Here is a 26,618-nt window from a genome sequence, read left to right as displayed (position 1 = left end):
GGAGAAGATGAGTTTATTTAGATGATCCATTGCTCAATCTAGTATCTATAAGTCTTGGGCAAGCCGAATTTATGTTCTGATCATTATATTTGTCGTCAATTTAAGGTGGATCGAAGTTGGACGACAAATGGGTGTTGGGTGTGAACTAAAGGAGGGAGGAACGATTGGAGCTTGTTCTGGCATCAATTTTTATTTCGTTTCATCGAACTAAGGACCGGAGGCAAGTAGATTTCTAACCTTACTACTAACGTATCCATTGATTGCTCGATTGGGCGTCGACTATAGTTTTTAATTGTAGGTATTCAGAGTCGAAATTGTGCTTGTGTGGATGGGGAAACTACTTTGCATGTGACTTTCTATCGTGTGGCTTGAGTGGGCGCGAAGGGTGTTGTGGTTTGTGGGTATCTAGCCTTGAAGCCGCGTGGTCACGTGGTGTGTTTTATGCCTTGCGGTCTTGAATGGTCGAGTTATGGTCGTTTGCATTGCATATAAGAATCGAAGCAAGCGTGTGGTTGTCCGCTTGTTCTGCTGAACCCATGGATGGTTGTGTGTATGTGAATCGTTTGGTTGAGGATGGAGGGTCATGTCAATCTAGTTAAATGAACCGAGGGTCCCATTGGCCTATGTCCCGACGAGGACGTTCGATATCTGCCAGTGTTCAGATAATTACAGCGTGGGAGCCTGAGTGAAAATCGAGAACCGTTGGAATGGAGCCCCAACATAGGGGAATCGAGGCCCGTGTCCCTCGGATTTAAAATGAGGCCTGTGTCCCTCATGATTCCCATGGCCGATGTCTTATGGGCGAAAAGATGAGGTAAAACTCAAAATCGAGGCCTTTGTCCTTTGGAATGAAAATAAGTCATGTGTCCCTCATATAACCATAGCATGTGTTCCACGGTACTTGTTTCAAAAGTGGAAACTGAAAATCAAATGATGAGTCATGTGCACGCCATGTGCATAAGGGTCATGTTATGGATAGAAGTCGTCGTTCACGATGTGTGGGGGTCACAATCGAGTCTTATTTGTCTCTCCTTGTTGTCATGCGTGCAGATCGCCTGCTGAGTCTGCATGAGATGGGTACGGATTTTTCTGAGTTGGGTAAAATCTGATTGATCGAAAGAGATATAGATAGTTTCGTCATCTGGTTAGACATCTTTCTTGCTGAGCTCACCCCTTACCGTTCAACCTCCTTTTCAACTATCTAGGTTCCTAGGATTTCGGATGATAGCACGCCAATGGAGATGTGGATAGTACTCGGAGTTAGACTTCACTTGAATCCTCCTAGTGTATTCTCGTGTTATGTTTCAATAATAGAAGACGTACATAACCTATTTTATAGTTAAGTATAAACTATTTTAAAACAATTTGTTGAATTATCTTACTGCTTACGTATGATAGTGAACCCTATTAAGGCCATACCTTTCGGGTGTGCCTGCCATTTTCTTTCTCTGCATGCACTTATCTTTCTTTTGGGTGACCCACTATCTGTTTCTAGTTGTTTTAGCTTCCGCATGCGTATTCTACTATTTATAATATAATATTAAATCAAAGCTCGTAATTAGTGTCAAGCGATGCCCTAAGATGTCGGAGCTCCGATGGTAAGGACGTCACAATTGAGTTGATATCAGAGCATGGATTAAGGACGTGCCCGTGACATTTAGACATGTATCAATTGTTTCACATTCAATAAAGTTTTTATGGATGTACAGTTATCAAGAAAAATACATATATTTAAGGAAAATCTCATGGCATTGTGTAAACCTTGAGTGATGGTTGGGGTATTTATTTTTAGCCATATACATATGTCTTGTTATACATAAAATATAGTTAACTATAAAGGTAAGATATATGTTGGTTCATTGGAACTATAAGGATATTCTCTAGTGACACATTAGGTTTCATGACACTTAAAGTAACATAATGGTGGTTAAGAAGGAAATAACATATAAAGTTTCTCTATAATTTGAGAAATTATCCATTTGCCATACTACTATATCAAATCCATATCGTTGAAGTTAAGATAATTTGTGACCATTGATAGCTTTGTGTCTTCCGATGCATTTACTCCCATGATTTGGTGTTTAAAAATTTATGGGATAGGATTGACTATTAGGAATTATCTCTAGACCAGTATAAATATGCGCCGCATATAAAGTGCAATTTTAATTAATATAGCCCAAGTGGAGAATGTTAGAATATATTATTTATGGCTTTATTAATTATTATTGTAAATGATTATTAGTCTAATAAAGAAAAGATGTAAGGTTTCTTAATCATAGTTGGATATGGAGCTGGATAGTAAGGGCTGAGTTAAACCTTATCTATAATGAGGGGATAGATTAAAAACTATATAAATAGAACTCAAGTCCTTCTTCTAAACCTTAATGTTCACATAATCTTACATAAAGAGTCGTCAGAAAGCAATACGTGAGGGATGTCTCGTTGAAGCTAGTGTTTAAGGGGGCTCTAGAGGAGAAGCTCTCAAGCATTGGTTCATCACAACTCCGCAGTAAAAACGATGGATCTGAAATAATGTGCGTAAATTCCTCTACTTTATGCATTATGGTTCGTATATCTAAACGTGATAATGTTGGGTTGCTGCTTAAGGTTAACAATCGCAGCTTACAATTGACACATTTATCCATGGTTTGCCCGGTTATCCGGGCAACATCGGATATGATGGAGAAGGGCACTATTGGATTGCGCTATCCTCTGTGAGTGAGTAGATCATCGTCAATGAGTTTCTCTTTCATTAGTCTTATGGTATCTACATCATAATTCTTGTTATCTTAGGTTTTATTTGTTCAACGAAAAATCAAAGACTTTGGAAAATATGTTCCTAAAAATGACCGCTTGTATCACTTAAAAAAATAAATGAGTGAAAAATATTTTCATCATTTATGAAAATATTGTTAATAAGAATAATTTTTATTGACTAATTATTTCGAGGATAAAAGACCAGTTTTAGAATAATGTTTCCAAACGTTCATTTGTTGCAAAACAAATGGAGCCTAAATGTTTCTTGCTTTGCTACAACTTGCACCATCCTTGTGTATCCTCTGCAATCATCGATGCTTCAACATGAGATCGGAGAATTCGTTTTGCTGCAACAATTGCCTTGCTTCATCTGCATAACAAGTGAATCTTTTTCGAAGGGAAAGACAATGTTGTGGGATTTGGCGTTGAAGTATCCGTTCGTAAGAAAAGGAACTGCGATATTGGAGCGGCTAAACAGACGACCGCGATGGAGAAGAACAGCGGGATTGTTCAGGTTGATTCGAAGGGAAAGCCAAACGCGCATTATTATGATCCTTAGTTGTCACTCATATTGAGCGGGACCAAGATTGGCTACTACTTATACTGCAGCTCCCTACACTGTCCTCAGATCCTTCGCCTGAAGTTGGATTAGAGGTCACTCGAATGAGGACGTCCTTGTCATGTCGTGAATATTGTTGGATCAACAAGAGGACCATTTTTTTAAAAAAAAAAAATTGATGAAAGTGATATTGCTTTTGATGCGCATTTATTCTATAGTCTTGCGTTTTCCATTTACTTATGTTATAGGCTTCATCGCTCATGTTAAGAAATTGGCGCATTGGAAACGTCTTTAGTCAAATCGGTGCTTTGAAATCTGAATTCAGGGGTATCAAAGCAGGGATATTCCGTCGATCCGTCTCCCCACCATTAACTTCATTTTTTTTTTTCATTTTTAGTCCGGGTTCAAAGATGGCTAGCATTTGACTAAATTGGAAAAGTGAGTTTAGTCCCGAACGAGAAAATTAATTCAAAAAATTCTCAACAATAGTTCAATAAGAAGTCCGGTACGAAATTGTTGTAAATTCTAACCCAAAAGATAGTTAGAAAAGAATTTCATCTAAAAGAACACCACCATTCCATATGCAGGTACTATGGGATATTTTTCAAATGAAGTCACATAAAAATGTCCGGGGAGTTGAAGAGTAAAACAATGGGGATAATGATCCTAGTAATCTCTAAAATTTTTGCCATTGTCTTGAAATGAAAAAGATATTACTAGAATACGGGCAATAGTGCAATTGTAAAAACTTGCAAAAAGCATCAAATAATTTATTTGACTTTTTTTTTGTGGTAGATTTAGATATTAGATTGAACAACTTCAAAGTTTATTGACTATATTGAATGTATAGGAGTAGCTCAAGGATCACGCTGAACAAATTACAAGTATAAGATTGACATTGCATACATTGGACCAACATTTATGTACTTTTGGTTTCGTTTTCCCCAAATAATGATATTGCAAGAGCTCACACTAGAAAATGAAAACAACGGAGCACGAGAAAAATGGGTATTGAGTGACTAGCACATATAAAGCATATATATGTGTAAATTGCACCAAACGCATGTTAACTAGTAAGAGGGTACTCACCTAGGAACAACCAAACTAGAAAAGAATGGCGGGTGATCTCATATTCAAATACTTTTCTAATTTAATTTTTTATACTTTTTATTTTACACAAAATAATTTCTTTTCCAAAATAGGCGACATCTACAATCATTACATCTTATTCTCGAGGCATTCAGGCATGCTTTCTTCCTCGAAGGCCATGGTCAATGTCGTTTATATGGTGGGAGACAACAAAAGCCTAGTCTGCATTGAGCAGCAATATAAGAATGTTGGGGCTAACAATACAACGTAAAAGGGACTGAATAGGTTGCTTGAGAATTATGGAAATATTTATGGGATATAACAAGTTCAACTTTAAACATCGGTGGAAACAGGTTAAACATGTCTCTGAACTTGATCAAGGTCCTTCTAGATATTCACCTTATCTGAAAATCCTTTTAGCTTGTTGAAGGACCGGCAATTGATTAGAAGGACTACAATGAAATTTTATGTAAAGATTTAGAATTAAATTGATAAAATTCGAAGGTTTAAGATTAAATTGGCTTCCGTATAATAGGTTTGGGACGGAATTGACAATTTTCCCGAATATTGTTGAATTACATCTTTAATACTTGTACTTATATAATCTAAGATAGTATTGATTATAAATTAACCATCGAAACACCTCTTCAATTGACTAATAGATGTAAACCTTTTCATCATTGCTCGTGAGGAAGAGTGTCAATTTCTAGCAGACTCAAATTATTAATGCATTGTCCATTCGATGGGGATCTGCTTAATGAATATTAAAGCATCCAACATCGTTTCTTTACGGAATCATTGGGACCGGCCGAGCCTTGAGCTCCCTTGCGGCCGGCCGCTGCCCATCGATGTCGCCGACGATTAGCCGAAATCAGAAGGAAAAAAAATAAAAAAGAGAAAAAAGATAAAGATAAAGATAAAGACAAATGATTAAAAATTTTGAATTGATTAAACAAATGAAAAAAAAAACAAAAGAACAAAAAAGTATTGAAAGGAGTCCATGGAGGAAAATCAAACCCAATTTTCCATACTAAACAACGGAAAATACTTTTCAAGTCTTTTTCATATTTCAGCCAAACACCGAGAAATATCCTCGTTTTCCTAGAAAATAACTTTTTGAAAAATATTTTCCAGAAAAGCGCCATTTTCCGTCAAACAAACGGAGCCTAATATTCTCCCTCATACCTCATAGGTTGGATTTTACCTTAGATGAAGGCGTGAAAGTGTAAAATAGGAGGGACAAAATAGGGGTCCAGAAATATGTAATTCTAGAATCTCTTACTTTTATATTATGTGAGATTTTACTAGAGGTAATTATTCTAAATAATTAACTGTCAAATGAAAACTTGTTTTAATAATTAAATGTATCGAAGTTATCAAAGGGTGATCTTTGCAAGATGATATTTTGTCATTAAATAAAGTAAGCTCGAGCTTACTTGTGTCCAGGTCCATCGTCTTTGACCTTTTCTTTTAAGTAATGTCGCTATATGATCAATGTTGAAAAAACTATATATGACATTTCATAATTGAATTTTTAATTATATTACTAAAAGACTTTAAAGTACGTAACTTGATACATTACTTTTCTGATCGACATTAATGACTATATCTAATATTACAGACTCGCACAAAATTAGAACCTGAAATTTTCCTTTAAAGATTGGAGCCATTAAAATAGGATATTGATTTTGTAGTTTGAGCATAAGTCTACTCTTTTTAAGAAAATGTGTGAGAAAATCACAGAGACTTTGTAAATCAAATTTGACAGAGCACTTGTTAAGCAACTATATATAATCTGCTTTGGAACCGGAGGACGTCCACGCGAGCATGGAGCCGACTGCCGGTCCTGGAGTGAAGCTCCTGCAGGAGATCGGACCATGGGCGTTACCTGGTTCCCTCCATGTGAGCTCCTGCGTTTTCTGCACAAGCGGTCACAAATGTTGCCGGAAGAAGAAGAACAGGGTTAGAGCTTCCACGGTTGGACAGATTGAAACCCCAGCTCTCCTTGAGTCATGCCAGTGTCTACGGCCCAAGTCTTCTCTGAACATAATTTTGGTGTAGATAGCTTGAACCTGATAAGGGCGGTGACCAACCAAGAACAAGCTTCGTGGGAGGAGGAGGCCCTTATCCAAGGCCTGCAAATCGGAGATGGTCCATGTCAAAAAATATGCCTCTAGGCCATTGTTTGAGAGAAGCAAATCAAATTATGGACTGGGTTGCCAGCGCCCAAAGATGTAATTACCTTTCGAGAGAGTAGTATACTAATCCATTGGTTGAGAGAAGCAAATCAAATTAATGTTTCTGAGGCCCGTGTTTTTTTTTTTTTTTTGTATGTGATGAAGAAACTACTTCAAACTACTTCAAGTAATGAAGGTTATCTTTTTCGGCTGAAAAAAATTAAAGGGGAATTTTAGTTTTTCAATTTTGATAGCAGAATTTCATAAGAATTTTAGATTCGTATTTTGATAATGAACCTTGGAAAATAAAATCTTTTCTCGTTCGTGCGGAGGTAAGTCTTTATAATTTATCGTAAATATCTAGGGTGGTTTTCAAATTCAATATATACTAAATTATCTAGAATTTTTTTTTTTGGGCGGCGCTATTTCTAAACCCATTTTGGCAGCTGTGACCACCTTAGATTGGCAGTAAGTGAGAACATTCGAAGTCTAAAAGATGAATAGACCAGTGAAACCGACCTCAACCGTGGGCCACGTGGACTTGAGTCATGCTGGTATCTGCGGCCCAAGTCTTCTCTGAACTTAATTTGGGAGTCAGATAGCTTGAACCTGATAAGGGCAGTGAATGTAAAAAAATTATATATGACAATTATAAACATTTCTTAATGGCATGTTTAGTTGTAGTATCTAATAAAAGACTCTAAACTGCATTACTCAAGATATTACTTTTCAGATCAACACGAATGAATATATCTAATATTAGTTCAACTTTGCTATTCGCATTGACCAATTGCATATTGAAAAAAGTAGCCACACTCCCACAAAAATGGATTGATCATAATCATCCTTGGATATTCATTTTGTAATGTAAATTCGAGCCACAAATTCCTTTAGAACATAACTCTTCTCTTATTTTTATTTTCTTACTCATTTTTGGAAAGTACGTGAGAAAGTGACAGAGACTATATACATCAAATTTGGCGGAGCACTTGCTAAACAGCTATATATAATCTGCTTTGACAATCAAAATATTTATTCTAAATTATAATTAGCAAGTATCTTAAAGTATTAGTTAACATGATCCATTAAATTTTACGGGGGCAAAAATAGAAACCCAAGCAAGAATCGGGGTAACATGTCAAATGAAAATTTTAATACAAGACAAATTTTTAGGAATTTTTTGGAGCCGAAGGTCAAGACAATTGAACACCAATAACTAACTCAAAAGAGAGAGAAGAATTTTAGCGAAAAATAAGATAACAGCAAGAATTACAGACATAAATTGAATGGGTACTGGCCCAGGTCAGGTTTATTATTGTCCGATGCCTATTGGACTGTCTTTAGGTGGAAAATTGTCTAAAAAAGTTCTAAATTTATTGTATGTCAGTTAATTCAGTCCCAAACATTTCAATTGTATCAATTTATTCCTAAACATTCTAACAATTTGCCAATGTAGTCTTTCGGTGATTTCCTGTCAAAATTATCCGGAAGCACAATATCAGTAAATCATTAAGAGGTTTAGAATTGAATGGGAAAATCGTCAAAAGTTTTGTGACCGAATTAACATAATTGAAAGGTTTAGTACTGAATTGGCTACCGTATAATAGGTTTAGGACTTTTTAGACAATCATCCCTTCCTAGGGCCTATAAGCATAGATATATAACATAATTCGCTATCAATAAATTTTGCACAAATATAGAAGAAAATTCTAAGCACGCACACAATTACGTTTACGTTCCTAATTAATGATAGTCATAAATTAAGTCTTTTTTCTTGTCAAAATAAATTAAGTTTTAACAAAATGAGTTTTTCTTCTAGCTTCAGCTTGTTATCTTTTGAAGTAGAAGAAGTGGGTATAATTAGACTCCGATTATTTTGTGAAAAATGAATGTTTTGGAATATATTTTCTTTGAAAATGATTGGTAATAACGTTTGAAATAATTAGTCAATGTAAAATATTTTCACTATTGACAGGAATTCGTTTTTAAATACTATCGTGGATGGTGAAAATATCATGTTCATTCATTTGTGTAAGCAATACGAGCGACCGTTATTATGAAAAAAAAATATTTTTCAAATAATACATTTTTTCGCAACATAAAGATACCCTTAAAAGTATGTACAATTATTGTCACGCCCTTCATTATTGATTTCCTCTTATTTAATGTAAGACCAATTAGGGAAGGTCATACATGTTTATATTCGAGTTTCCACGTTCCGGAAAACTACTCAATGGAAACAAAGCTAACTTTTGTTCTGAGAACCATGCGTAGTGCATCTAGTCAAGCATATTTTGTTGGAATTATCTTGTTATTCATTCCATCGCTAAAACATTTCATGACCGAAAATAATTATTCTTAGAAATAATAAAAAGTCGAAACTAGGAAATTTTATGTCCCAAAGAAGTAATCATTTTATATATAAAATTAGGACTTTCAAATAACATGCATTAGTATCGAAACTGTCATCTGCCACGAGGGCTGCTGAATGTCAGTAAGCACGGAATTGTAGAGTTTTTGACGGATGACACTTAAGGCATGAAGTTCAACCTAACGGACGTCACGGACATGGCCCGTGACAAGACTATATACTTCACCGACGCCTCATACAAGTACCCCTTGGAAGAGGTCATCTGGACGTTCTAAAGGGTCGTCGCACGGGAGGTTCTTGAGCTATGACCAGGCAACTGAAGAAACTAAACTGTTAGCTCGGGATCTCTACTTTGCCAATGGCGTCGCTCTCTCTCCCGATCAAAGTTTAGCGATCTTATGCGAAACTGTCATAATCAGTTATAAAGTATGGATGAGATCAAGTGGGCCGTCTTTTTTTTTTTTGTTTTGGGTTCTTTAGGAGGAGGTAAGAGGTGCTGTATAAATGGCGAGCAAAGAGGACCAACCGACACATTCATAGACCTTTGCTAGGTTATCCGGACAACATCAGATACGATGGAGATGGCCATTACTGGTCTTCGGTGAGTGTATCATCGTCAACTTCAATTTTTCCTTTGCAATTATCAGTGGCTCAACATGCGGCTGAAGAACTTTTTGCAATCGTGAATAATTGCATGCTTCATTTGAGGAGCCTCTTTCATCAATGCAAACATATGAAATTCTAAAATAGGGATAATGACGCAAATGTTTCTTGAATTTTCGTATAATACGCAATGTGGCTCCTAGACTTTTTATTTGTTCGATGTTGTCGATGAATTTTAGCCAAATGTGTAATATAGTTCATGAACTTTTAATCTGTTCAATGTGCTCTAATGGATTTTTGGTACATGTTCAACATAATCTACAAGCTATATGAAATGTTCAATGTTGTCCTTCTACAATTTCTCGGTTCAGAGATAATATTGAATATTTTTATATAGTCCAGAGACCAAATTGAATATCTAAAAGAAAATTCAGGGATCACATTGTACATTAATTATAGTTTAGGAATCGCATTACACATTGCACCAATTTTCAGGACTATTCGTGTCAATTTCACTTCTAAGAATAGAGGCATTGAATCTCTTATAATGCTGGACGAGTCAGATACGATGCTCTCAAGTATCAACCCATGAACCCTGTTGATGCTTTTGTGATTCACTCGTGACGGATTACTTCTACACGTAGCAAATGTAGGTCGAATTCCACGGCCGTTTATGCGCCCACCTGAGTCATATATTAAATTAATTATGAAAATGCATCATGCACTGTACCTTCATTCAGATAACATAAGAATTCTATTTATTTATTTTTTGCAGGGGAACTCGATGTTTAACGAGTTTTTGTTGAAGTATCTATTCATAAGAAAAGGAGCTGTGACATTGGAGAGATTAAACAAACGACCGGTGATGGACAAGAACAACGGAGTTTTCCAAGTCGATTTGGATGGAAAACCAGTCGCGCATTACTATGATCCTCAGTTGTCATTTATATCTACTGGAAACAAAATTGGTGACCACTTGTAGTGCAGCTCCTCCTTACATCCTTCGCCTCAAATTAGATTAGAGGATTCTTGTTGGATTATGGGATTAAGCAACCGCCGTGAATATGCTTTAATTAAGCCACGCTTGATTTGGATGAAGTTTTGCTTTGGTCTTTTTGGTGTCATGCAAGTAAAGTGTGTTGGATTATAGGTAGTGACATAGAGGAAACCGGTAAACTTGAGTAAACTCATCAATGTGCAAGCATAGGGAAAATAGTCCAAAAAATTAAAGACCTATTGTATGGTGGCCAATTCAATTCTAAACCTTTTAATTGTGTCAATCTAGTCCAAAATCTTTTGACAATTTGTCAATTTAGTCCGAACTTTTCAACAAATTATCAATGTAATCATTCTGACAATTTTAATTGAAAACCGTTGATGTAGCGGTCTAGTCGGCATCGAACGTCCCATGTGTCGTAGTCGGTGCCGACGTGGGCAATTTTTTAATTTTGCGCCTATTTAATCCAAATCTTTTGACGGTTTGCCAATTTAATCTTAAATATTTTAACGAATTACCATTGTAGTTCTTCCAGCAATTTTAGTGAGAAATCGTTGATGTAGCGGTCCAAGAAACACTGATTATCCTATGTGCCGTAGCAAGTGTTGATGTAGGTAATTTTTTTTTAAAAGAAGGAAAACTCCACCCAAACTCTTCAAAATCCTCTCGATCCGAATGTAAAGTCTCCGGTGGAACAAGACGTCGGTTATTCCGGTTGATTTGCCACGGCGCCACTTCGATGTCCCCATCCAGGTTTCTCTCCGGCCTCCAGAGAGCAAGTTCAGCTTGCATCCCGTCCATAGTCCGCTGCATCCCGTCCATAGTCCGCTGCATCCCATCGATTTGTTGCCAGGGATCACATTCCCAGAATCCTCTCGGCTTTTGATACTCACTAGTGCAAAGGGAAAAAATAGACACGAGTAATTAATTGGGCAAAAGCCACCAAAAATTTCTTAATTATGTTCACGGTGCACATGTATCCCAAACTTTTTTATGACGCCAAAAACTTCAAACTTATACGGTGTGACATATTTACTCTTAATTTTTTTTTTTCTGTAACATTAAAAATCCTAAATTTGTATCAATCTAACACATTTACCTCAAATTTTGAGGTAAATATGTCACATGCCGATTAGTTTGGGGATTTTTGATGTCACAAAAAATTAATAAGAAAAATGCGTTGCACATTTTGATGTCATAAGAAAATTTTTGGAATTAATCTGTTACAAGAAAAAGTTCTAGATAAATGTTCAATGTGGCCATTCCGTTTGTTCAAATGACCAATGCAAACATTTATTGCATGATGTGGATTACTATGCTGAATTGAATTTTTAAAAATGACGAGTCAACATGTCCATCCTTTATCTAACTACTTTCAAAAATGAGAAAAAAAGATACGGCCTTATTATTTAGTGACGTGGATTATCATATCCACATTTGAAATGAATATTTTATGTGGATAATGCACGTATAACTTTTCTTTTATCACCATTCAAACTTAACGGACTGAAAGCCACGTCGGCATGCCCGTTAACTTAAGAGAATAATATTGAATAGTCTCATATGGTTTAGTGTCATCCTGCAAGCCATTCGCCATCGCCTTCGCTGACTCTTTTGGAGGCCAGCGAAGTTGCGGTGGATGGCGTGAGAACCCCCTCTTTCTCCTCCGACGAAGAGGGCGACCGTTGGAACCTAATCCACCACAACAACACCAAGCCAATATCGCCAGCGGAGCATTGGGCGGCGGCCTTCGACGTTGAGGTCTTCGAGTCTCGCATCGGCCGCAACCGCCGGCCGAAGCTCGCGTTCAACAAGATGTGCCTCTTCGTCGCCTTCCTCCCCATCTTCATCGTCGTTGTGTATTTCATTGCGGACCTCCGCAGCATGATGTCGTATACTGTTTCGTCGATTAAGGCCTATTCGTTCGGTGATCGCATGCGGGAATCCGTGTTGCGAGCTCTGTGTTCGCTGAAGCTGCAACAGCTAGGGCTTCCGACTTTGTGGAATCAGACTTTTCGAGATTTAGGAGCTGACCAGACCGGTAGTCTGAGTGGCTCGAATTCGAGTGAGATAAATAAGGGGCATCGGTCCTTGGTGTCCTCATCCGCGTCGTTTGATGATTTTAAGTCCGCTGTGCGAATGCAAATTTCGTTGAATAAAGAGATTGAGGATGTGTTTTTATTGCCACATCAGTCTGGTAACTTGTCCGTGGAAGGTGCTGGCGATGTAGGGGTTGCAAATTTTGGTGGATATGGTTTTGACCGGTGTTATAAGGTGGATCAGAGGGTTTCAGAGAGGAGAACGATTGAGTAGAATCCGCAATCCAATAAATTTCCTCTTGCAATTTGTCTATCGGGTTATTTGATTTGCTTAGAGAAGCACGTGTCCTTCGCTGCTGTACTTAACTGGGTTTTGGTTATTCCAAGCTTTAGAGTCGAGTCAATTATCGGTACCATAGGGTGCCTGGATGTTGATCATATAAACCAATGCTTGGGTCGGAAGGTTGTCATTTCATTTGAGGTGTTTTCAGAAATTAGAAAGAACCACTTGCATATTGAAAGGTTCATTTGTTATTTCCCTTTGCCACAACATTGTTATGTTGATGATGAACATGTAAAGAATTGAAAAATCTAGGCCTATCAATGGGCAAACTCGAGTCCCCCTGGGTGGAAGATGTGAAGAGGCCAAATAAGATGACAGTCCAAGACATCCAGGCAAAGTTTGCATCCAAGGACGACGTTATTGCCATCGGAGATGTATTTTTTGCCGATATATAGCAGGAATGGGTTATGTAACCTGGCAGTCCACTTGCTCATAAATGCAAGACTTTGGCGAACCAAGTCATCTGATTATGCTTACAGCGGAACGTTTTATCCAGACATTCTTGGGAAAGGATTATATTGCTCTTCATTTTTGGTGACATGGTTTTTTGAAGTTCGGTTGCGTTACTTATTCCTTATATCCTACATAGTTGTTAGACGCAGATGGACATGCAGTTATAGATTTGTTCAGGAAGAAGTTCTGTTCATTTGTATGACATGAGTGACTTACTCGTAGGACTGGGCTTGCTGTTGGTTTGCTTGCAACTCTCTTTAATGTAGGTTAGGCATGGTCTATTTACTGTCATGTTAAGAATGCTACCAACAGGTACGTCTTGGATTATTATGGAGTTCCTTAAATGTCTCTCAAGTGCAGTAACGTTGAAGTAATTCAAATGTTAAACTACTTCATCTGCGATCGTAATCTTTTTGGATAGATTTTTTCATATCTATATTCTACACAGCCTTCAAGTAGGATGACCTATGTCCAAAGTCCAGTTCATTACTGGCCTCTTAATTTGCGATATATTTCTACTATCGGGACTTTCGCCATGCCAGCCAATTCTTGAGTGAGAATATGGAAGTAATTCAATTATTAAAGTGCACCTTTACAGTTTCATCAAGTAGGTTAAGCTTGTAGAGAATGTGGATATGGTCACTCATAAATTCAGAATGATGATGTCACTTGGGATATTTTGAAGCCAATACGATTGCAAATAAATCGTTTGAGGAGATATTTTTGATGAATTTTTTTTTCTATCTTAAACGACATGCTCTAACTGTTGGAGGAGGCCTTCTTTTAATTTTTTAAATATAAATTTCAATAAAAATGTTCAGCGTGATAGAAAAAGTTCCAGCTTGAATGACGTTTGTTGAACTTCATACAAATTACCAGCTTTGTTGGTCAGGATGGTAGAATGTTGTTCTGGATGATTGTGTCAAAACTTGAGTTCCCATTCATTTCGTTGGTGCCACTGCCAGTCATTTTTCTAACACAACGTTTCTACTAGTCCACTAGTTAACTAATTCTAGTCGCTGAAGATCTAATTGATCTCTGCTTATTCTGGTAGTAGCAATGCTAAGAAACCAAGTTGCTTTTACTCTTTTCCTCAAGCTGCTGATTGCATCAGTCAGGTGGTTGAAAGAGCCAATACACCTGTAATTTATCTTCCCACGGGTGCAGCAGAAAGTGAAACTGGCCTGCTGCAGTCACTAATTGTGGTGAATGAGAAAGTTGTTCCCCTTTTTAAACGCCCTGCTAGGAATTTGGTGGAAAAATGGGATGCTATGCTGTATAGGCACGGCCTTCAGGATGACACGCAGGTTAGCTCGTGGTTTCTTTCTTTTTGTTTTTCTCCTTCCATTTGCTTTTTGATAGCCCTGCATAGGAGATTATCACATCAAGCATTTGTGGGATTGAGCTGGTATTATTGTGAAACCTGTCAATTATTCACTTTTAGAATTTGCATAAAAAAAAAAAATTGAGGAAGCCATCAACCTCTCTGTGCTGCATGATTTTTTTTTTATCTCGAATGATCTTGGTGTTGCATGTTATATGCCATTTAGTTTGTATTTTTGGCTTCCCTTGCCATAATGATCAAGTAAGCTTTTAAATAGCTACTCTGTCAATTTGATAACAACGTGCAAGTTTAATGGTTCCACCCCCTCGAGGCATGCATGACACGAAATATGTGCTAATTCCTCTGCTGAGAGAGGTATAGGACAGTATGAGGTCCTGCTGTCTCCTGGCCCATAAGATCCCTTGGTTTGAGTAATAAAGCTCTTCACATGGGTGCTGAGATGCAGAAATTACCATTTAGAATAGTCGTATAAAAAAGGCTAATTATTGGCTCTCTATGGTTCAATATTGATGCAACTTATGTAATGGCCCCAGCATTGATGGAGTCTGGATGTCTGTAATTTGTCAATCTTATTCTCTTGTAATTTCACTAACAGTTTCAAAGAATGATGGTAAGTCATTTGGTGAGAAGAACCCTTATGGCCTTATACTTTTACTGCGTGATGCTCCTTAAAGAGTATCATGATTTTCAACTGATGAAGTGGCATTTTTGTGTTTTTCAACTGTTAGATTCCAAGACAGGAGTAGCTTTCTATTAGGAGCTCAAAGGCTTTCCTACGCGGTCCATTTATGTAGGGGCAAATATCACCAGAAATCTCAAATCATGTCCATTGTGACACAAATACCCCCAATCTTCTTCTTCTTCTTCTACTTCTTCTTCTTCTTCTTTTTCCATATCACAAAAAAAAAAAAAAACCAAAACTTAACATGTGTGACATGTATGTCTTGCAGTCCCATGGAGGGTATATTTGTCACACTGGTATAAGTTCGGGGTATTTGTGTCACAACAGGCAAGTTTAGGATTTTTAGTGAAAAAAAAAACAAAAGAAAAGAAAAAGAGTTTGGGGTATTTGTGTCGCGGTGAGCATAGTTTGGGGTTTTTTGTGATATTTGCCCTTTATGTGGATGTGTTGTAGTTCCTTGTCATGCATAATCTCTAAAACCTTGATGTTGTTGCTGATGCTTTTTGCGCTTAATAGAAGCACCTCTCATATTTACGTGGTTTGTTGTAGTATGAGAAGAAACTGGACAAGGTTGAATTGTTTTAGTAGTTAATACATGAGATCATCTGATAACCTTTTATCATTTGCTCGGCTGAACCGTATTGGCTTTTGGTGAAAACTTACACATCACATCTTTAACTGAAGGTGGAAGCTATGCTAGACAAGATGATTGACATATTGCGGCTTCAGAATGATTAGTGATCGGCCTCTATTTGCGATGAGTACTTGTGCCAAGGTGAAGACCGAACTTTATAGCAGGCAATGAATGAAACGGACCCCAGTATGCCGCTTGGTTATTAAGACGAGTTTTCTGTTCACGCCAATGTCCCTCGGAGCACATTGCGTGTCCCCTCCATTGACACACATCTTAGTGTACTATAGCATCTTTGCATATGTGCATAGTTTTCGATTTATATGATTCTCTTCTCATTTGGCCATCTCTGATCATTATTTCTTCCTGAAAGTACCACTCTTTTGAAGTCGTTCCTTCCCACCTGTTCTTAAGAACGAAAAACTTATTAAGCTCATAGCATTTTGGACTGGTGAGTTCTCAGTAGCTGATCCCGCCACGTTTGTCAGCATGGATGTTTGCTATGATTCTTTGCTTTGGTCTGGTCGAGGGTTACAGTGCATTCTCACTTATGACATAGGCTCAGTAGACTTTGGTCTGTCTCTATTGGACTTTTCCTTGAATCCCAAGTTTCCCCTGAGTTGGACCCATCCACTAATCTAGGAAGCACAAAAATCGGCCATTGTTGTGAGTGATTATGATCTCATTAATGACTTATGTGAATGCACCCAAAAATAAACTAACTAGAGAAAGGCAATTGCAGATGACGTGTAACTTAAGGTTGACACAGGTAGGAACTGGTGCTTTGGCCCGTCACTCAATCGCTCTGCTCTCGACTCGGCCTGCTCTCTGACTCCGTCCACCCTCAGAGAGCTCTATAACAAGATATCCTCCAACGGGAGCGCCTCCAACCTCGAGCTGTGCATCAATTTCGGCTCCGACAATGTTGTCTTGTAGCCTTTGACATTGAATTGCATTTGCTCATTGGGTGCAGTTGAAGTTTGTAGAGTGATGATTGATTGTGAGGGTGCGTTTGCGACTCATTCTTGGGTTTTCCTTGGTTTTTGCGGATGAATAGGGCTTGGATGGGTTTGGAGAAGGCTCCTGAGGGGTCTCTCAAGAATAAAATGCATGGTTAAGTCCATGGAATCAGAGTTTATCACTTGTTGTTACTATGAGCTTGTGAAATATTGGAAGTTGCTACTTCGCTAAGTGAATTCATGTGGAGACTAATGTAGGTTAGGATTTAAGCTATTGGCGCGGGTAAAGCCCTGGATTTGTTCCTTAAAACCATTTCTAAGGATGTTTCTTCTGTCGAAGTCATCTACCCTTCAAGGTTGGCCTTTTTTCTCTTCTCCTTGAAAGCAGTCCACATCACTTACCATTCATTTTCATGTTGGAATGGTCATCTAAGTGAGGAATGTCGATGGATGTGTTTGTGGCGAGTAACTGAATATTCCTTCTGTTGCTATTAAGTTTTAGAAATAAACAATTGAAAAGGCATTGTATGTTGCTTATTTTCTCAGTGGACTTGATACTTATAGACCTTGTCTTGCTGCAGCTTAAACACATGTCTTGTCCGCAGAAGGTTGCGACATATTGCCGAGCGGTAACAGTTTCTTCCTACTTTTCTCATTTGTGCTATGATATTGGAATATTTTAATTATCAGCCTATTTGAGCAAATTATTTGCTGATAACTTCAGATTTTTGGCCTGGTTGATGGGACCATAATTGTGCACATTTTTTATTTCTGTTTCTAGCTAGAGCTCACATACATTCTTGTGTACTTGGATTGTTTATTTTCTATAAGAAAGCTCCTTTTTTTTTTTATGACCCAGGATCCGCTGGTCGTAATCGAAAGCTTCTTTTGTAATTGCCTTCTAAAGTCTAGATTTGAGTCATCATTCCCTTTTTCTGGTTAGTAGCACCAGATATATGTGAAGGTTTAGTTGGAGGCTTTTAAGCTTGATGGACCGGTTTTAGTTGGAGGCTTTTAAGCTTGATGAACCATACCTTTTGCCAATGGTGATGTTTCTCATTCATTTTAAATGAAGGCCAATCATTGCACCAGACAGAAAAATAGATGAAACTTGATAGGCCATGTTATCATCAAAACATTTTTATGTATTTCTCAAAGGCATTTTACGTTCCAATTATCTAATAATGTGTGCATTTGGTTGAAGCATTGTTTGTTGGTATGAATATGATTTTAAAATCTGAATGCATACTGGTATACTGTCCCGTAGAGATCCATTTGTAGTGGTGGGTATAATAAGGTAATTGCCTGAAAGCATACTGGTGTACTTCTGGTTTAGATTAGATGTAGGAAAAGTTCTTCCGGTGTGACAACTTCGTTTGTGGAATGTGATATATTTGCATCTCAATAGATGTGTTGTCGGTGTGTTACATCTAACAGGATGCATCATTTGCATTGCTTGGTCCTAAGATTCCTAGCAGGCTGTGTGTCTACTTCTAAACTCGCATATTTACCATGGACATGGTTCACTCCACTCGTCCTCTCTTGCTGAGATAAGATGGCAAGAACTTTCATTACTGGTTCCTTTCCTTTCTCAGGAACCTGGCGTCTATATATCATTTTGCATATATTCCACTTGCTCATGTTTAGGGGCAATCGTCTGAGTTCTTCTTTTCCATGAACAGGGGATCAATCATCCCCAGAGAGCACTTCTATGTCTCTGCTTATTTTCTGCCTCTAACAACTGCTCTGTGTAAGTATTAAGTTGTGGCATATCATCTTCTTTGGTGTTTATTCTGGCTCAACAAAATGCGGTGTTGACGGAATATATTCACTCTGTTATTTGTTTAATCTTAAGGCAATTCATTCTGAGTTCTTATAGTTCTTCTTACTTTTAGGTCTTACCTCTGCCTAACTTCCCTTTCTTTTGGGTTCTGTTTCGCACTTACTCTCATTGGCGAGCTCTCCAGGTATAGCCTTATTGCATTTAGTTCACTGAAGTATGTACTTCTGCAGGATTAATTAAACGATAAGTATGTGGTTCTCTCTTTTTGGGATTTGACGGTTTTTAGCTATTATCTAGAAGCATTACAGGATTTATAGTCCTTGTTGTTCGCAATATATGATTTGACGGTTTTTAGATATTATCTGGAAGCATTACAGGATTTATAGTCCTTGTTGTTCGCAATATATATCACATTCTGCCATGATTCCTTTCTTCTTCTTCCGTTCTTTACTCTTCAGCTTCTTATGCAGTCATTGCCCGATCTTTTGTCACTTGCCACATGCTATCCCAGATCAAGTTACCTTTGGAATTTAACTGTTGCCAATGCAACTCATTTTGTTCATAAGGCATCGTTGTAGTTTTTCTGAGGTGGAATAAGTCGATCGCTCTCATATCTTGTGTATGACTTGCTTAGCGGTTGTTAGACAACCAGACTTTCATTCTTGGGATCAAGATAGATGTGGTAAATTATTAGTCTTAGCATGTCGATGTCAATATCCATCCGTTTCCTTGTTATATTGATGTAGTCTTCCACTTCATCTGTTGATTAACAAGAGGGAAATGAGAAACTGCTAGAACTAGTGTCAAATTCCTCGATTGCTTAGACTTCGCCTTCCACAACTGCCAGTAGTAAAGACGAGGAGGGCTGTGAGTCCAAGGATGGAGCCCACAATCCAGTAGGACCTCTATGGGTAAGTTCAAATACTCGCCGACTGTACATGATTCCTCAGATAAGCACCTGATGGGTGGCATTAGTTTGATTGTTGGTACTCGTGTCTTCTTCCTATCTAGGGAGTGCCTTCCTGGTTTTTTCCTCCATTTCACTCTGAACAAGTTCTAACTCGATGTAAAAGATGCTTTTTTTTTTGTTTCTGTCACTTGCAGTGTGTGGAAAACTTGTTACAGCAATAATACATGCAGAATCATCACAAGCCATTTGTTACTTTCCATGTTGTCGCAGGTGTGGCTGCCATCTGAGCATCTCAAAGAACTAATGTGCCTTGGCAAAGAGGGGGATGGCCTTACAAGCATCTGCGAAACTTACGAGTGGAACATGAACGATATTTTGAAGTACAGAGACTCAATGTAAACCGATTCCTGTTTCACTTTTGAACCTGGTCTCCCTGAATGGAGAAAAAGGGGGAAAAGGAAAAAAGCATTCTCATTGTTCAAAGGTTGTTATGCTAGATTAGCACTGTCTCGCTCTCCCCATATAACTCATGTTGCTAAAGTTCGTGTCTCGAGGGCTCCTCCTTTGTGTTACCTTTTGCACGGCTTTTCTGTGTTATGATCGGAGCTCGGTAGCTGAGATTCCGGAGTCGCAAGATTTGAGAAAGTGTCATCTTCTCGTGTTCCGATCCGATTTTGGGTTAACCCTTCTTTTTTCATGCACGGGTTTTGTCGGTAAAAGAATATCAATTATATTCAAAGTGTATTTACGTGATTTTTTTTAGAATGTATTAATATACCAGACCTATGCTTCGAGTTATTTCATGCCATAAACCTCACTATACACCCTTTTTATTGACTATCGCAAATTACGATCATCCTCATTGTCGCTGCTAATATTACGGGGCTTGCCTTCGTCCTTGTTCCTGAGGAAACATGCTTTATCCTCGCTTTCATGACTTTGCGTTGTTATTTATAAATTTACACCTCTTCCTGTAACACGAAATCACGTGGGTCTTACTCCACGTTGAGCGGGTGGGGATTCGGGAGAGCTGCTCTGACGGGGGTCTTAAGGGAACAACACCCTCTCCTTGGACACGAGGATTTTTACGATTTGAATTCATAATTTTTCATTAATAGTTTGGACTTGGGTTCATGAATAGTTACTGTTATATATATATATATATATATATATATATACACACACACACACACACACACACACACACACACACTCTTTTTCACTTGTAATTGAGTGATATAATGAGAGGTACAATGTGCTAATTATAGTAAAATTATTTGTTCGACGTAGCCCTAGTGTAAGGGTAAATTAGAATAAAATCTCGTGTCTCGATTGCTATTTTTTACTTTAAGTTTTACTTCAATTTGATTTTGCGTCCAATCCTAACAATTCCCACTATAATAGCAGCAATGACATGGCCATCCTCTTACTCAAAAGTCACACAATTAGCATAACCATCACTAACATATTACTAATATATAGGGATAAGTGCATTGAAAATCTTAAAAATTATCACGAAAGCACAATTAATTGCTCAAACTTATAAAAAGTACAATCAATTTTTAAAATTTGTCAAATTAGTGTAATCGAATCTTTTTATTAACTCCGTCCCAATTTAGCTAAAGTCAGTGAAAATATTGACGTAGCTTTTTATTATTTACTCTCTTCTTTGTGGTACTGCCGTGATTTTGATCCATAAAAAAAAAGTAAAATAAAATGGAAGGAAGTCAAACAGGCGAGGCTCTGCCTTCCTGGTTTTTTTTTTCTGAAAAAATCAACTTATTTTTTCTATAATTTAGATAAAATTCTATTAAAAAATCAAATTTTGACCAAAACAACATCGTTTTAGCTACGTCGGCACTACGTATTATAGAAGCCACGTCGGCATTTTTTGTTAACCAAGTTGGACGGAGTTAACAGAAGAATTTGATTCCACCAATTTAATAAGTTATAGGACTTGACTGCATTTTTTGTAAGTTTTAGTATTCATTACACTTACGTGACAAATTTTAGTACTTTCAATGGATTTCTTTCTATGATATATGTATATCCTTTTGTATGTCTGAAGAAACAGTAACATGTATATTACTTTCCAATCTAATAATCTAAACATTAGCAAATATTATATCAAACGTGTATTCAACTATCTAAGCATTCCCAAATTCGACTACCAAAAACTCGCCATTGATATTGTTCTCGTCCTACTTATTGTTAGCTGAAGAATTTCAAAAATAGTTAACATAAATTATATAAGCAACCACAGCCCAATGAACGATGAATGGTCCGTATCTCTTTTACTCATATCAAGTGTCCATCACGAAAATCTATAGAACATACCAGAAACTCAACAGTCCAAACTAACATATAGTATACGTACCAAATCAAATATGAGTTATTTTGTTTCAAGAGAGCTTTTGCGTGTCAAATAAAACAATATCAAATCAAACATCAATGGTTTAATCTAATGCGTAATATCCAATTATAGTCAGGCTTAACGCCTCTTGGCAAACGGAGGCAAGTTCTCCCATAGCTAGGTCTCCACATATAGATGCTGATGGCTTGGTCTAGAAGAATATCCTAAAATAATATGCATACCAACAAATCCCTCGATGCATGCATGGCGGTGATTCACTAGATTGGTTGGAAGCGGTTCCCTAAGGAAAGAAGGAAAGACAATCTTATCTTGCTTTTCCCGGAATGTCTTAGCTGCTGCTGCTAGTAAAAAACCTATCCCATATTTCGAAATTCTGACTCGCACACTCAATAGGTTGCAGATTATTCAAATTCTTATTTGAAAAATGCTTTCTTGACTGTACCATCGGTGATGATACAATCTTTACCGTGGATTCATATACTATCGTCGCGTGTTTTGCATAAAGCACTTATTGATTGAGAAATCATATGATTAAAAATAATTGACAGTACTATCGGACTATCGGCTCCCTTCTTATTTCTCTATTATGCTATTAAACCAGGAAGCTCTCTAATCTGCTCGGCTTATTATGAATGAAGAGAATTAGAGGTGTTTAATCTCTGCTTGTTCGTTTTCAAACATATGAAGTTGTTACACTTCTTAGCCACACCACTCAAAGCTACTTCATTTGGATCAACGCACTAACATCATCCCGAAATTCACAAAAAAAATTTCGAATCCATATCATAAATCGATTTTTACAAACCAAAACCTACAACCTTTCACAACAGGATGCATGGTATAACAAAGTCCAAATTAGAATATCTAACCTTTTGCAATTCCTCTAATGAAATGTTTATCGAAAAGAATTATCGAATCCTCAACTATTTTCAAGAAGTATTTTGCTATGTCATTCCAAATAATCAAAAGGATAGTGAATTGCTAGGATCAATGTGTGAATTCTATTAGAGAAATCTCACATTGGAGAATTAGCACGGTGTAGAATATCATAAATCGATTTTTACAAACCAAAACATACAACCTTTCACAATAGGATGCATTGTATAACAAAGTCCAAATTAGAATATCTAACTTTTTGCAATTCCTCTAATAAAATGTTTATTGAAGCATTTTAGAACTAACGAATTCCCAACTATTTCCAAGAAATATTTTGCTATGTCATTTCAAATAATCAAAAGCATAATGAATTGCTAGGATGAATGTATAAATTGTGTTAGAGAATGAATTGTGTTAAAAAAATCACACATTGAAAAATTAGTGCAATGTAGAGCAATTGATATATCATAACCGGCCCATAACTCATTGGAAGCCTTTGAGTGAATGTGGATCAAACTAGATATATTGACATGCTGAATGATCACCTTCCTACTACCCAAAACATGCTCGAGTGGTGGCCATTATTCACCTCAAGCAAAAGGTAACGAAATTTTACGCAATATACATGCTCAAACTTCACTTTTACCGTTTTTATATTGTCATGCAATATTATGTCTTCCATGATTTATAATAAATCTAATGTCTATCACTTTCAACAAATACGTTTACAATTTTAAAGAAGAGACGGGAATCACTAATCAGAAATTGCAAAACCAACAGCTCGCTCTCAATTTCTGAAAGGCCAGAAGCATTCCGTTAATTGGCCATAAGTATTCCATTAATTCCCATATTTATAGGATAAACTTCTTTGGCGAGGGACAAGTTAGTCATGTAGCCTATGTCGAAGTGTCCAGTTGCTCATTTGGCACTTGAACAGAGAACAATGGACAAACCAGCTGATGATGAAAAAAGGCATCTGCATGATAGATGAAGCTTCTGACCTCTCAAAAAAGAAACCAAGCTTCTGACCGCTCAAAATAGAGTCGAAGTATTGCCGAAGAAGGCCGTATGAAAAAACTACTAGCTAGCGGAGAAATTGCTAAACTACTAATGGGCTGAAAAGTTCTCACAATAAGTATATGACATGGCTAAAGTCATTCCCATCCAACTCTATCAGCTTCCAGAACTCTGAATTGAGTGAGCTGTCAGCTTCCAATAGTCCTTCATCTGAAAAAGTGGATGGTGAAGCACCTCCGATGCCTTTGGCCTGTCAGTAATTAAAAGCAATTAAATACTGACCCTTGCAAAATCATTACAAAAAATGAATTGTGATCCAAAATGCTCAAAGAAATCAACTTCATGAACAACACTGAGATGGCCGACTTCCTCAATTCATAAACCACACAACTATGGCAGCTCAAATTAGAGAGTGACCAACATGTCTGAAAACTTCCACGATGCACTTCACGACAAATGACTCCAGGATGAAAACGATAGTGATCAAAGATGACAGCTACCTCAATTCAGGATTAGGGTTTAGCAAACGCGAAATCAGATCATGAGCTTCCGGTATGGATTCCACCAAGGACAGATCCATTTTGTTGGTCTTAACATTGATGTCACGTTCTATTTCACCAAATGGATGTCTTCCACCGGTAAGACAAAAGAACAAGACACAACCTAGATTAAACACATCCATCGATGGTGTTTGACGCCCATTAAGAAGCAATTCGGGTGCTCTCCATCCCGAGGTTCCGCAACCTGCAAGATAGACATCAGAGATCAACAAAAGAGACATCATCACTTGGACCATATAGATGGGTATGACGGATTCATCGGTCAATGAAGGAGACTTCCAACATGAAGTACTCTTTAAAAGAAGAGATTGGTCTAAGCACTTACTGGTGGCATGATATCCCAAGAAAAGCTCCTCTTCAGGAACCCATTTACTAATGCCCATATCAGATAGCTTAACAACTAATGGTTTACCAGTGATCAGGATATTTTGAGGCTTTAAGTCCCCATGGATTATGTCCAAGTTGTGCAAATGGTCGAGTCCCAATACCACTTCCCTGTGTAATTAATAGCATAGAGTAAACATTATACTTAAACCAACAATGCATTCGGAAACAAATATTGTCTGGGCCACTTGAAATGAGAAACAAACTTATATACTAGAAATTAAGGACTCCTTAAGACCCAGTGACGCGAGGTCATCTCTACAGAAAAATCTCGGGATAAACTCTGTGGCCGTATCAATCACATCACCATATGCACAAGGATTCAGCAGCATTCACGAATCAAAAGGAGACAAGTTATACCCATTCTACCAAAATAGTAGAACCATAATTGATAATACCTAATTGATTTCCATGGGAAGGCAACTAAGAGTTTGGCGCTGATGGTGACATTGAACTTAACATAAATCTATCCAGAGTCAAGGCAGTGCCTATTAATTTGAATCCAGTGATCTCTACGAGATGCTTCTCAGTCATGTCGGCATATGTAAGCAAGCTCACTACAGATTTTACAAAACAGATTTTACAAATCTGTGACACTACTAAGCAAAGCAGCATACTGCAGTTATCTTTTCATTCGAACTAGAAAAAGTTACCTCATCAGCTTCAGCAACAAAACTGAGGGACGACCGCCGTCAATCCACAGGTTAACATCCTGCATCTCAACCCTTATAGATTCCAGCTTGTTCTTATATTTAGCCATGGACGGTGGATCATGAGGGCAGACAGAGAAATCCAAAGAGGCTGAGAATGCTACGATCAAATCGTGCAAGCTGCACCTACAGCGCTCCAGAGCGAGGTCCACGAAATCCAGGTCGTACTTCGCTCCACAGTACCGGACAATATTTGGATGCGAGTAAGATGTCATCAAATAATAAATCTCGTCGAAGTCAACAGCACGATGACCTCGTACCAATCGCTTCACCGCAACAGGTTGACCATCATAGGTGCCCTCGAAGACGATGGTCCCATTACTTCCCTTTCCGATTACTGTCCTTGATACGAGGATTTCACCAGCGCGAGAACCCCCATCAATAGCTACAGTACCCATTTGAATTATAGTCCCTTCCGCCGTCGATATGTCGTCAATTCTCCTCCTTGGAGCAAATCCCCCAGCCATCGAGGGCTTACAATCGCCGGAGCAGTCCGCAAAGGGGAAGAGGGGGAGAGGGCGGGGGGGAGAGGGGGAGGACGAGAGAGGTGCTTAGGTTAGGTTTATGGCAGCGGCCGAGAGGGAGAGGGAGAGGGAGAGGGAGAGGGAGGTGCTTAGGTTGGAGTTTTATGTTTATTTTTATTTTTTCTTAGTCGTAGGCTCCGTTTTTTTTTTTTTCAGTCGAACGCCGGCTCCATTTGTTTCGTTTCTGAAAAATATTTTTCAAAAAATCAATATTTAAAAAAAATGACTATATTTTTGGTATTTGATTGAAATATAAAAAAGACTCGAAACATATTTTTCATTTCTTGGTATGGAAAATTGGATTTGATTTTCTTCCGTGCACACTATCAAAATTTTTTTATTTTTTTAAAAATAAAATTTTCAATGTTTTAATTATTTATCCTTTTCTTTTTCTTTTTTCTTGTTTATGTTTTTTATTTTTTTTTCATTACTGTTTTCTACCCATCGCTGGCCAAGACAACGCCCGACAACTAGC

General features: G+C 37.7%; 1 protein-coding gene and 3 pseudogenes across 2 annotated transcripts; 3 read left to right on the top strand and 1 right to left on the bottom strand.

The window, feature by feature from the left end:
- Positions 1-6,232: 6,232 nt before the first annotated feature.
- Positions 6,233-10,578, top strand: LOC125316170 (annotated as a pseudogene).
- Positions 10,579-13,307: 2,729 nt separating this feature from the next.
- On the top strand, positions 13,308-16,355 carry LOC115744715 (annotated as a pseudogene).
- Positions 16,356-16,535: 180 nt separating this feature from the next.
- Positions 16,536-19,612, top strand: LOC115744716 (annotated as a pseudogene).
- A 4,485-nt stretch (positions 19,613-24,097) lies between these two features.
- On the bottom strand, positions 24,098-26,061 carry LOC125316244 (serine/threonine-protein kinase/endoribonuclease IRE1a-like). 2 transcript variants are annotated; one of them, XR_007199551.1, is made up of 3 exons: positions 25,563-26,061; positions 24,466-24,709; positions 24,098-24,215 (listed from the first exon to the last, which is right to left on the bottom strand). XR_007199551.1 is itself a non-coding variant. In XM_048284148.1 (2 exons), exons 1-2 carry the CDS (start codon positions 26,015-26,017, stop codon positions 24,667-24,669), a joined length of 498 nt encoding a protein of 165 aa, XP_048140105.1. In that variant the 5' UTR covers positions 26,018-26,061; the 3' UTR covers positions 24,260-24,666. The 2 variants fall into 2 exon arrangements, 1 of the variants encoding a protein (XP_048140105.1); XM_048284148.1 differs by lacking the exon at positions 24,098-24,215 and having other exon boundaries at positions 24,260-24,709.
- Positions 26,062-26,618: the final 557 nt, after the last annotated feature.

The sequence above is a fragment of the Rhodamnia argentea genome, chromosome 8 (genome assembly GCF_020921035.1).
Source record: "Rhodamnia argentea isolate NSW1041297 chromosome 8, ASM2092103v1, whole genome shotgun sequence".
NCBI classification, from domain to species: Eukaryota; Viridiplantae; Streptophyta; class Magnoliopsida; order Myrtales; family Myrtaceae; genus Rhodamnia; species Rhodamnia argentea.
This window is presented reverse-complemented; position numbering and strand designations above follow the sequence as displayed.